The sequence below is a fragment of the Mauremys reevesii genome, linkage group 3, assembly GCF_016161935.1.
Source record: "Mauremys reevesii isolate NIE-2019 linkage group 3, ASM1616193v1, whole genome shotgun sequence".
Taxonomy (NCBI): domain Eukaryota; kingdom Metazoa; phylum Chordata; order Testudines; family Geoemydidae; genus Mauremys; species Mauremys reevesii.
The window spans coordinates 145,785,096-145,797,846 of record NC_052625.1 but is presented as its reverse complement, the minus strand read 5'-3'; the positions used below and the strand labels follow the sequence as shown (position 1 = coordinate 145,797,846).

The 12,751-nt window shown below is 43.3% G+C and overlaps 1 protein-coding gene across 1 annotated transcript in view; it reads right to left on the bottom strand.

The window, feature by feature from the left end:
• Window positions 1-12,751, bottom strand: part of ME1 (malic enzyme 1) — a 358,155-nt gene that overhangs the window by 287,611 nt on the left and 57,793 nt on the right. Inside the window, exon 2 of the mRNA XM_039529885.1 lies at window positions 7,123-7,256. Coding sequence (XP_039385819.1) covers window positions 7,123-7,256 — 134 coding nt within the window. The remainder of the gene's footprint in view (window positions 1-7,122; window positions 7,257-12,751) is intronic.

The window sequence follows — 12,751 nt, the reverse complement described above, 5'->3', positions numbered from 1 at the left end:
AGAGTAAGTTGCAAGAGCTCAAATGGTGGTCTCATCGACTTTGCCAGGACTAATTTCAGATCCCAAGGAGGGATGGGATCTTGTATGTGGAGGCACAATCTTACTAAGCCCCTTAGGAATCAGGTGAGGATGGGGTTGACGAAAAGGGATGTAGTATCCATAAAGACGTGGAAGGCCAAAATAGTTGACAGAAGCACTCTTGTAGAGCTAATAGCCAAAGTCTGTTTTAGATCTAGAAGATAGTCAAGTACAAGATCCAGGAGTCTGTGCTCTGGAGATACACCTTTTCCAAATGGATAAGTGCTTCGCTCAGTCAGGTAAGTGTTCCTAGTTGACGGTTTTCTGCTATTCAGAAGCACTTTCTGAATGTCCTTCAAGCAGGACCTTGCAAAGATTGTCAACCATGAAGCATCCATGCTGTCAGATGGAGAGCTCAATGGTTGGGATGGAGCAGCTGTCTGGGGTACAGTGAAATTATTTCTGGAACCAACATAAGAGACAGCGGAGGTTTGATTGACAAGGTTAGTAGGGCCAAGTACCAGTGCTGACAAGGCCACACCAGTGCTCCAAGGATGAAGTGAGCATGGTCTTGTTTGACTTTGAACATGACCCTGGGAAGTAAAGGAATTGGAGGGAAGGCATACAGGATGGAATTCTTCCAAGATAGGAGAAAAGCATCAGTCAGTTAGCCTGGTCTGAGCCTTGCCCAGGAACAGAACTGACGGCATTTTCTGTTGCTTCTTGTTGCAAACAGGTCCACTTGGGGAGTGCCCCAGAACTGGAAGATGGACCTGGCCACATATGGATGTAGTGACTACCTGTGGTGATTGCTGATCTGCTAATGTGTTCTGTTTTCCTGAAAGGTAAGCAGCCCTGAGATTAACTGAGTTGGTTATACAAAAATCCCAGAGGTGAACTGCCTCCTGGCACAATTGAGTCGACAGTTCCTCTTCCTGCCTATTTATATAAAACACGGTCATCAAATTGTCCATCACAATTAAGAAATTCTTTTCTACTATGTAAGGGAGGAAGGCTGAGCAAGCTAGACTCTGTTAACTCCCTGACATTTATGTGAGTTTTTATATATTAAGATGACCAGACATCCTGAATCTAGAGAGACCCAGATAAGTTGCCCAACCCAGGGATGATGAATCTGTGACTAGAGTGAGGGTTGTAGTGGGGGGAAGGGGCAAAGGGAATCCCCACATAAACTTTCAGATGGTCCATCCACCAATTCAGAGATGACAAAATTAAAAGTTGGCACTCAAACCACTTTGCTCCCAATCATCACCATTTGGACATACACTGATGCTAGCCATGCCTGCAGCTTTCTGAGCTGCAACCTGACATGCTGAACTACAGAGTTACATGCTACTAGGGGACCCAGGAGACTGCTGTAGTTTCATGCTGCTGTGAATGGGTATGCTTTAAGTCACAGTACGAGGTCCCATAAAGTTTCGAACCTGACTTGTAATACAAAGGCTACTCCTGGGAGAATTCTACGCCACTGCACATGCAGCATTTGCACAGAAATTAATGTTGTGCATGCAGAATTTCTTTTTTCTCCCACAGAAATGGGCTGCAGAGTTGCTGGTCGCCACTAGGGGCCACTGGACCAGGCAGAGCCCAGCTCGTAAACACAAGACACTCCGGGGGAGATGGAGGGAAAGGAGGTGCTGGAGGGTTCCTGGCAGCTGCAGTTCTTCACATGCCCTGAAGGAAGGAGGCAGTGTGCTGGAAACCCCACACAAGCCCAGGACCCAGCATCAGACTGTTTCTCCCTCTGGATCTCTGGAGGTTAGGCGATGCAGGTGTCTGGTCTGGGGAAGGCCCTGGGGCTATGCTCTGGGGGATATGGGGTGCATGTGAGTGTCTGGGTGGGGGGCTCTGCAGCAGGGCAATGGGAGTAGGGGTGCAGGTGTCTGGGCTGGGGGGAATCCCGCAGCTGGGCTCTGGGTGGGCTGCAGGCGTCTGGCTGGGGGATGCCCCGCAGCTGGGCGACACCCCACAGCTGGGCTCCCGGGGGGCAGGGAGAGCTGGTGTCTGACCCCCACTGCTGGGCTCTGAGGGGGGGTGTTCAGAGAAACGGGGGGTTCTTTAATTCTCTATTCTGGGGAGACATTTTTTATCTCTATTTTTACAGACAGTTGCTGACACGTATTTTGAAATAAATTACCAAAATAATTGAAACTGGTGTGATTATATAGTATTATTTTGACAAAATATGCAGAAATTTAAAATATTATGCACAGAATTTTTAATTTTTTGGTGCAGAATTCCCCCCAAGAATAAAAGGCCTGGGCCTTCATGGAGTCTAAGACTCCCCCAATTAACTCTATTGCCTGTACCAGCTTCAGATTTGATTTCAAATATGCAAAAAATGAATAATGACAATTTTTCATAATAGCTACTATAGCAGGTTTAACATTTTCTAAAATGAACACAAAGCCACACCTATATAGAATATTACCAATACCATGCACTATTTACCCTTCATTATCTTTTCAAGTGTTGACAGAATTTTTGGACAAGTTAACAAATCTGAAAAAATCAAATATTTCAAAGTCTAAAAATAAAGTTGCTGTCAAAATTTTCTTTTTATTTATTGCTCTGAAACTGCCCAACTAAAGCAGAGATCAAATGTTATGAACCACATCGAGAAAAGATAAAAGTTTGGGCTTCACTGTAGCCAATCCTAATTGGCATGGAGATAAAGTATATTCTGAACTGATTAAAGTCAGCTCTGTTAAAATCATATACAACTATAGTTGCAATCTTCATGTTCATAATTAGTAAATGCAGAAATGTCCACCAAAATGGCAGCAGTAGACATCTTTATGTTATCTTAGGAAAATTATTTTAAATATATGCTATGTTAAAGATTAAACGAAACTGTTTCCTTTGCAGGTTTGTATTATTATAAAAAAAAAAATCACTTCAGTTCATTCTGGAGTAGCCGTTCCCATGCAACTTAACTCCTATACTAGGCATGTACATATATTAGTTATGGTTAGGTAATTGAAAAGTAGTTTAATGTGTAAGAATAAAAATAATACAAGGGAAAGTATGAAAATCTATAAAAGAATACAGAAGAAGTGTTTCTTTATCATCTTCTTCATTACTTTAAAACACTTAAAATGAAATAAACCCAGATGTATAATATGGAACAGAGGTAGGGACATATTGGTGAGGCAATAGCTAAGAAATGAATCACAAGAAAAAGAAAAAAGGCAAGAACACAAGTAAAATAGTACATTATTTTCCCCACTTGATTATCCATGTAGGAAATCACACGCAGCCATATTCACCAGTGATATGAATGGACACAAATCCATTGAATGGAAAGATGGAGGCAGAAAAGTTATTGGTAAGGAAAAAGTATAAGAAGTGAAATTTTGCAAGGAAAAACCCAGAAACCCTGCACTACAGTGAAGTTAAACATTAAAATTTATAAAACGGGACCGTTTTTTTTTTCTTCAAATTACAGTGTCCCTGGATCGTTTCCCAATTTTCCCTCATAACAGAAGGATGAAAACTCCAACCCATCCTGAACTTTGCTGTTCCAGGCTCACATCATCAACTCGAGAGACAAGATGGATGAGGTAATATCTTTTATTGGACCAACTTCTGTTGTTGAAAGAGACAAGCTTTCAAGACAAACAGAACTCTTCTTCCGGTTTCCTGGAACCAGCATAGTCACAACAACACTGCAAACAACAATTAAAGTCCAACTTGAAGCAGTAGTTTACCCTCCAAGCTCTCTGGGTTTCCTAAGAATATTTCCCCCTATTCCCCAAGTAAAACAAGTATTTGCTTCTCTGTCTTATGGTCTCTGGGAAACAGAGAAAGTAAAGCTGTTAAACAGACAACAAAACAAAACAGTTTTCAGATAAGCCCAGACTTGAAGCGAAAATCACCAATACTGAAATTATCACTGTTGTCTCTATGAGAAGCTACTCTTCAGACATAGATCGACTCCCAGTTCCTGCTAATACCTTGCACTTCCACTTACATACTCCACATTAGCTTTCTGGGAGACTAATGTGCTTCAACTGTTTAACAGTCCTGCTGATTAATCGTTGCCATAGAACTCTGTCCTGAAACTCTTAAGTTTTCTCAGCTGGTTTCTCTCTTGCACATTCTGGGACCTCAAATGGGTAACATCCCATATCAGACAGAGCTTCTGGTCTATATCTTCAGGAGTGACTAAAAGATACTTTAATTATTGTATCATGGGCCAAAATTCTATCATTGTTTAAATTCAGCAGTGCCTTAAATGCTTGGAAGTCAACACCAATAAAAATGTTCCATGCTTCAAAATTATGATCATGGCAGGAAAAGAAGCGCTTTCTTCCAAAGAAATTATTAATATGTATTTGTGGTGAAGAGGGAAAGGAGAGACGTAAAACTAAATGAGGCTCTGTTTGCTCCTAATTTTTTTTTATTAAAATTGAAGGAACTGGTTGTTGCAGGAATAGATTAAGAATATTTCAGTCACATTTTATCTCAGAATCTTCTTTTAAAGTGCACTGAATTTGTGTATGGGCTAATGCAACAGTCCTTACACAGCCAAATCCTCCAGTGATTTCAGTGAGAATTTCTGATTTAGACCTGCAGGGTTGTGCTCCATATGTCCTTTTAAGATATATGTATGATTAAAAGGCACTCAAACATCATTTAGTCTAAAATCCAGATCCCAGAGCTCAACTAGTGTAGCTGGCCCAAACACTGGGGATATGTACAAGTTGACAGGAATAACAGAAGTAGCTATGCAGGATACATACAGAGCCCTCTTACCCCTTTCTTTACCAACCCTGCCCCGTATGGGTGAAGAGGTATGAGAAAAGAAATCCATGGATTGGCCATTGCCCCATGACCATTCAATATCACATTCTTTCCTATATCCAGCCACAACAAGCACTCACAAACAACAGGGCAACATGCAATAGTTGCATATCCCCTGTGAATCTCCCCAACATCCAGCCCCATTCCTGGGCTGGCCAAAGGTGTTTTGTTGCCCAGAGTGGAAAACATTTTCGGCATCTGCCCAAATGGCTTAGCTAAAGAGCATCTGGGACGGAAGCAGGTTGGGTTGGCATCTTCAGAGACTGGTGATTAGGGAAACTGCCCTGATCATCCATCTCCTAAGGCTGGCCCTGCCCAGTCCTTCTGCAAGAGAACCGCACCTATTTAGCCTCATAGGGTATGTCTAAACACTGCAATTAAATTCTGCAGCTAATCCATGTCAGCTGACTCAGGCTGGTGGGGCTCAGTCTGCAGGACAGCAGGCCCAAGCCCCACACGCCTATATCATCTGACATGGGCCAGCCACCAGTGTTTAATTTGCAGTGCAGACATACCCATAGGAGCCAACAATACAGAAGGGGGATGGATTTGCCCCTAAAGGGCACATTTTCTTTTTAATTTGTGTCATGATTTTATGATATTTGATACTGTTTAGGTTTTTTTAAGGTGAAAATCCAATTTGGATTCCATTTACCATAGTTAAAGTTATGATTCTGTCACATAGGTCCTGGATTCTGTGACTTTCCAAGACTCCGCGACTTCTTCTGGGGCAAGGCTGGAGCAGCTGTCAGCCGCAGGGCTGCCAGAGTAGCAGCCAGGGTTAGGTCAGCCCCACTGGGGATGGTGCAGGGCTGGAGCAGCAGCCAGCCTCCAGGCCCACCGGAGCAGTTGGCTGGCGGTCGGCAGGTGGGCCCACAGAGCAGCATCCAGGGTTGGGTCATCCCCGCTGGGACTAGAGCAGCAGCAGTGCTGAGGCAGCTACAAGAAGGCAGCCCTCCGCAATGCTCTGACTATTAGTGACCCTCCCACAGAGTATTTTTATTAAAAGTCAGGAACAGGTTGTGGGCTTCCATTACTTTTTCTTTATTGCCCGTGACCTGTACCTGACTTTTAGTAAAAATACGCATGACAGAACCTTAACCTTAACCATAGTTCTGGATAACAATCCTTCCTAAGACCATTTAGTCAGGAGAATAAAAATGCATCAGGTGCTAGGGACAGTGCAATAGATAACTGTCCATCTTGGTTGTGTGTTTTTTCTCCCTCTAAAAATGTCACATATAGTATATGGTGACTTTCCAAACACTGTGATGAGCCTATGCCTTTTTTACATTTTAATTAGAAACCTGAAAGTACAGACAGTAATACAAATTAGACCCCAACCTTGCAACATCTTTCTTGTGGACAGGTTATTGTGTGTGTGCAGAGGGTTCCCTCCATGCAATATATTGCAGGACTGGACTCTTAGAAAATAAATTTTATTTTAACATGAAAACAGATTGTGACTAAGTTAAAATGTGATCAAACAAGATTTAAATGATTAAAATATTAATACTTTGCACATCCATAACAACTCCTATCTAGTATCAGAGGGGTAGCCGTGTTAGTCTGGTTCTGTAGAAGCAGCAAAGAATCCTGTGGCACCTTATAGACTAACAGACGTTTTCACCCACGAAAGCTCATGCTGCAAAACGTCTGTTAGTCTATAAGGTGCCATAGGATTCTTTGCAACTCCTATCTAAAGATCTCAAAATAATTTGACCAAAACTACTACTAATAGTGAGCTCATATTTTATGCATATAAAATATAAATGGGTAATAGGGTGAAAATTAAAGAGTCACTGATAACAATCATTTTAAAAAATTCAATTTTATTAAATATTTTCTATTATTTCTCTTCAGTTATATTTTATTATTAGGAACACTGTCCTCAAAACTGAACTTTGATTCAGATGGGTTCATTTGCTCCTGCTATTTCTTCCCTGGCTTGTTATTGGGGAAATAATTTTCATATAAGAAAAATCAAATATTACTATTTCAGTTGAGAAAAAAGGCAGGAGTTGAATATTAGTAACCAGTTTTTATAAAAACTGCTCTAGCAACAAAATGTATGTTGCTTGTTAATGTAATGTTTTTCACCCATCTTTAAGCATCAGAAGCTTTTTAAGTCCTCAGTTAAAAAACAGAATAAATATAATATTAGAACATGGTTATTCATCAACATCTGCAACATTTCCCCTGAATACAGTCACAGAGAAGTGAAGGAACTGAACAATGACTTGGGAAAAATGATAAGGTTATTTAGCAGTACTTTACCTGTCTAGGTCAGATGTTTGTCTTTCAAAATTCAAGAGAATCCTTAAAACCTGGACATCTTGACTGAGAAAGCAAGGAGGCAATAATCCATGAATATTCAACTGCTGTCTCTCTTCCAAAGTAAAAGCCATGCCCTGTGTAAAAAGTGCATGACATTACCATCAGGATAATTCAACAATGGAAAAAGAACATGTATTTTTCATTATCAAAATATCCCATTAACTGAAGGGAAACCTCCCCCAAAAAACAACAAAAAACACAATGCTATCTATCTATAATAGGTATTTTGAAAGCACCATCATTCTATCATCCAGGCTTTAACTCAAATCAGTGCAAACTTTTGAACTTTTAAAAAATTGGCACACAGATCATGGCATGACAATATTACAACATCTTCACCTCAGCATCAGTAGGTCACAGTCTTCCAATACTGAAATATTATTCCTAATAACTCCTCTAAGAAATAACTGAACAACTTCTATAGTATTTTAACTATACTAAAAATAAGTGAAAAGGTATTTTAAAGGTTCACTGGATTTCTTACGGGTATCCAGAAAAGTAGTTTAAATTAAATGAAATTATTTAATATATTCTATGTAGACTGGATAGGCATGTGGACTATTAAATAAAGATTCCTGTTAGTTTGACCATAATGATCTTTATGTAGCATGCTTTTAGTACAGTTTGCACTGAAGCATTTATATTATTTTGACTGTAAGTTAAAGTTTTGTAATAGCAGCAGATTGTTAAGTAACAGGGAAGATCATTAAATATCTTACTTCGTAAGAGAAGACAGGTGCTTTTCTAATCTGTCAAGAATTTCTGCCCAAACAGTACACAATGGAAATTAATGTATTATCACTTCTACTATATAAAGTATGCCTTCTTTCCCTATCTTTTGTTTGTATGATTTGTCTGAAGAACCTGAAAACTATGTAAAATACTGCTAATGTACTTCATGACCACATATGCAAATCTTTCTAGCAAGTATACATGGTTGCAAAACCCGTTTTCTTTTTCCCTATATTGTGACTGGATTCATATGGGGCAATAGATCCACTGTTTCACCTGTAGGACAGATACACAAGGCATCCACTCTTCTGTATTACAATAATTATTTTATTTATGTCTGCACAGACAAATTGATGGTCAGAACATAAAGTTTGAGTTGCCTTTTTGTGCAACAGGAGATGACTCCAGGTGACAATGATGTGACCACCAGGAGTAATTTCTGAAAACACCGAGGCTTTGTTTCCATTAGACAAATTTAACACACAGTATTCATTGGGTGAATGGGTGACAAAATGGCCGATGAAATTCAATGTTGATAAATGCAAAGTAATGCACGTTAGAAAAAATATTCCCACCAATACATACAAAATGCTGGAGTCTAAATTTGCTGTAACCACTCAAGAAAGATATTGAGTCATCCTGTATAGTTCTCTAAAAATATCCATTCAAGGTGCAGCAACAGCCAAAAAAGCTAACTGAATGTTAGCAAACGTTATGAAAGGGATAGATAATGAGATAGAAAACATAATGCCGTTACATAAAACCATGGTATGCCCACACCTTGAATACTGCATGCACTTCTGATCATCTCATCTCAACTGGAATTGGAAATTGGAAAAAAGTGCAGAGAAGGGCAATAAACATGACTGGGGTATAGACCATGGGGTAGGGGGGATAGCTCAGTGGTTTGAGCATTGGCCTGCTAAATCCAGGGTTGTGAGTTCAATCCCTGAGGGGGCCATTTAGGGATCTGCGCAAAAATCTGTCTGGGGATTGGTCCTGCTTTGAGCAGGAGGTTGGACTAGACAACATCCTGAGGTCCCTTGCAACCCAATATTCTATGATTCTAACAGTCTACATACGAGGAAAAATTAAAATGACTGGCACTATTCATCTTAGAAAAGAGATGACCAAGAGGGGAATATAATAGATGTCTATAAAATCATGAATCATGTAGAGAAAGAGAATAGGGAAATGTTATTTACACCTTCATATAAACACAAGAACTAGGGGGCTCACAATGAAATTAATAGACAGCATTTAAAACAAACAAAAGGAAACACTTCTTCACACAATGCAGACAGCCTGTGAAACTCATTGTCACAGGATGTTGTGAAGGCCAAAAGTACAAATGGGTTTAAAAAAGAATTAGATAAGTTCATGGAGGGTAGATCCATGAACGGCTATTAGCCAAGATGCTCAGGGAGACAACCCCATGCTTCAGGTGTCCCAAAACCTCCTGCCAGAAGATCATACAAGATGACAGGGGATGGATCACTCAAAATTTCCCTGCACTGTTCATTCCCACTGAAGCATCTGGCATTGGTCACTATCAGAGACAGGATATTGGTCTAGCTGGACCATTGTTCTGACCTGGTATGGCTGTTCTTATGTACTGTTTTATGGATGTGTGAAAGGGAACACTCACTGGCAGTGTTACCCAGAGGTCAGGCCGGGGTGTGGAAGGCTGTCTTCTTCCCAAGATGTCCACTTTCTCACTATGATCCACCGTGTGAAGGTCTGTCCTTTTCAGCAACTCAGCCCTTCAGCTGGGTCACATATTCAAGGCCACCCCTTTTGGGGTACATGATATCCAATGATGTGAAAAATCTTCACAAATCAGCAATGGCTTCAGGCCTTTCCCCCTTGCATTGAGGTCTTAAGAGTCTGGACTCAAGTAAGTCAGGATCTTACTCAATTAGCTTACATACTGAGGGACGGAATTCTGTCATTGTCACTCCTTAGGGGTTGGTAGGGTCCACCCTCTCCACCAGGCTCTGATCCAGGGTCCAACGGTAGGAAGCTAAGACCTGCACCTGCATAGCTGCCTCCCTGGATCACTTCCTACCTGTGTCTCCTCTTTCCTCAGGGAAAAAGAAAAACTGAACATAAAATGACAGTCTCTGACCTTCAAAAGTCACCAGTCCTACCTTTGCAGTCAGGTCAGTATCTCCAAGCCTCAGACAGCAAGACCTCCTGAGGTACTCCTTCCCAAGAGCTCAGAGCACAGGTTTTCTCCTTTCCACTGTCTGCCTCATTCTGAGCTGCTCCACTTGCCTTTTTAAGCTCCACCTCCAGCTTCTGCAGACCTTGCAGATGCAGCAGAGCAGGGCCATCTGTGCCCAGAGCTGCTCCTTAACCCCTTCTTCTCCCTTGTGGAATTTGTATACCCCATCACAGGCTGCCTAACAGATACATGTGCTGATGTTGTTCTCTCAAATAACAAAATATGATATAATGTATTTCTATCTTGGCTATATGAATATGGCATCTTTTACTGCTGTGCATTTCTGTTTATGCCAAACAAATTTAAGTCCATTAAAGTCATTTGTATAAAAGAAAAAGTGATCATTGATGATTATACACCTCATTATACCCCACTCAAACTATATCTAAGAACAACAAGAAAAAAAATACACCATGCTAACCTCTTGCGAGAACATCAGTAGTTCTAGATCTGTTCAATAAGTGGGGATGCAATCTGTGTACCTCCTTTATATAATAATAGCATAAATCTAGGCCCCTGTATAGTTAATGGGAATTTTGCATTGACATCAGTGGAGCCAGGATTTCATCAAGGGTTTCTCTACATGCATGGAAGTACACCGCCCCTCTTATGGCTTGATGCTGGAGGTGCTAAGTGCCCTCAACACCCACAGAAATCTGTAAACATTGTAGTAGACTTATTAAAATCAACAGGAGTTGAGGTTCCTAAGCTCCTCTGGCCCTTAGTCTCCATTTGTCTTTATTGGTTCAAAAATGATACATTTTCAACAGAAGAGTCCAAAGGTGGGAATCTGTGGAACTTCACAGTATCGAAAATGGTTCTATTGATGGAATATCTGTGTTGGCACAACACAGTTACAGACCAGTTATCCCTTGCATTCATCCCTTCTCCTCTTGCCCAAATTAAACTAACCAAAGTTTTTTTTGTTTTTTTGTTTTTATAAAAAGGAAAGAAAATATGTGCATATTCAAAAGTATTACTGTAATTGCTATTAATACAGGAAAGATTTGCCTTCTTACTGGAAAGCATACTTTCATTTAAAACATTAAGAAACACAAAAATTCACTTTTTTCTAGGTAAGAAATTTGTGCCATTTCCTCTATGTATGATGCATATAGTACGGTTAGGGCTGTGCGGTTGTGGTTGAACCCCTGCTGGAATAGACATGAGCAACACATCTCGAAGAACGCCAGTTACGGAACAGATAACTGTCCTTTCTTCGAGTGCTTGCTCATGTAATATTCCACAGTAGGTGATTATAAACTGTGTCTGATGGAGGTGGGTAGAAGTTCACAGATTCCCTGGCGGGAGCACAGCCCTACCGAAAACAGCATAATCCCTGGTGTGGGAGACGATTGCATAGTGTATGTTAAGCCTACCTAAAGTTCTTTTTTAAAAAGATGGGCCTGAACTAGAAATGACCTCCGTTTCACACGTGTGGGTCCCCACCACTCCCTGAGGGCCGGTGTGCACATGTGTGGGTCCCAGCTTCTCCCTGCCCCCCTCATTGAAGCAGGTGTGCAGGGTTACTGCCCTGGGAACTGCAGGGCACCAGTGGACACGGGGCTGGCTGGAGGCAGGGCAGGGGCTCACTGGAGATAGGGTCTGGCTCCGGGCAGGGCCAGGGATGCGGGGCTGGCTGGAGACAGGGGTGTGTGGGGCGGGCTGGCTGGCTTCAGGTAGGGCCGCAGGGGTGTGTGGCATGGGTTGGCAGGGCTGGAGATAGAGGAGTGTGGGACTGGCTGGCTTCAGGCAGGGGGGTGCGCAGGGGTTGGCTGGAGACAGGGCAGGGGGTGTGGGGCTGGTGTGGGCAGGGCAGGGGGTGTAGCAGGGGGTGGCTGGAAACAGGCTGGCTGTGGGCAGGGGGTGCGGGGCTGGCTGGAGATGGGCTGGCTGCAGGCAGGGCAGGGGGTGCGGGGCTGGCTGGAGACAGGGGTTGGCTGCAGGCAGTGGGTGCAGGGCTGGCTGCAGACGGGCTGGAGACAGGGGCTGGAGGCAGGGCAAGGGGTGCGGGGCTGGAGGCAGGGCAGGGGCTGGCTGCAGACAGGAGGTGCGGGGCTGGCTGCAGACGGGCTGGAGACAGGGGCTGGAGGCAGGGCAAGGGGTGCAGGGCTGGCTGGAGACAGGGGCTGGCTGCAGGCAGGGGGGTGCGGGGCTGGCTGGAGACAGGGGCTGGTGTGGGCACGGCAGGGGCTGCAGGGCTGGAGGCAGGACAGAGGGTGGGGGGCTGGCTGCAGGCAGAGCAGTGGATGCGGGGCTGGCTGCAGGCAGGGGCTGGTGCGGGGCTGGAGACAGGGTAGTGAGTGCGGGGCTGTCTGGAGATAGGCTGGCTGTGGGCAGGGGTGCAGGCAGGGGGTGTAGCAAGGGCTGGCTGTGGGAAGGGGGTGTGGGTACAGGGGGTACAGCACACCCTGTATGGTGAGTGCCCTCTCCTCCCTCCCCCACTGGGGTAGCAGCAGCAGCCCGGGGCTCGGGGGCTATTTCAAGGGCCCAGGGCTCCCCTGCTTCCACTGCCCCATAAATAGCCAAGGGAACCCTTGGGGAAATGGCGGGGCTCCAGTGGCTATTTAAAGGACGGGGCGGCAGAGGCAGCTGGATCCCCGGCCCTTT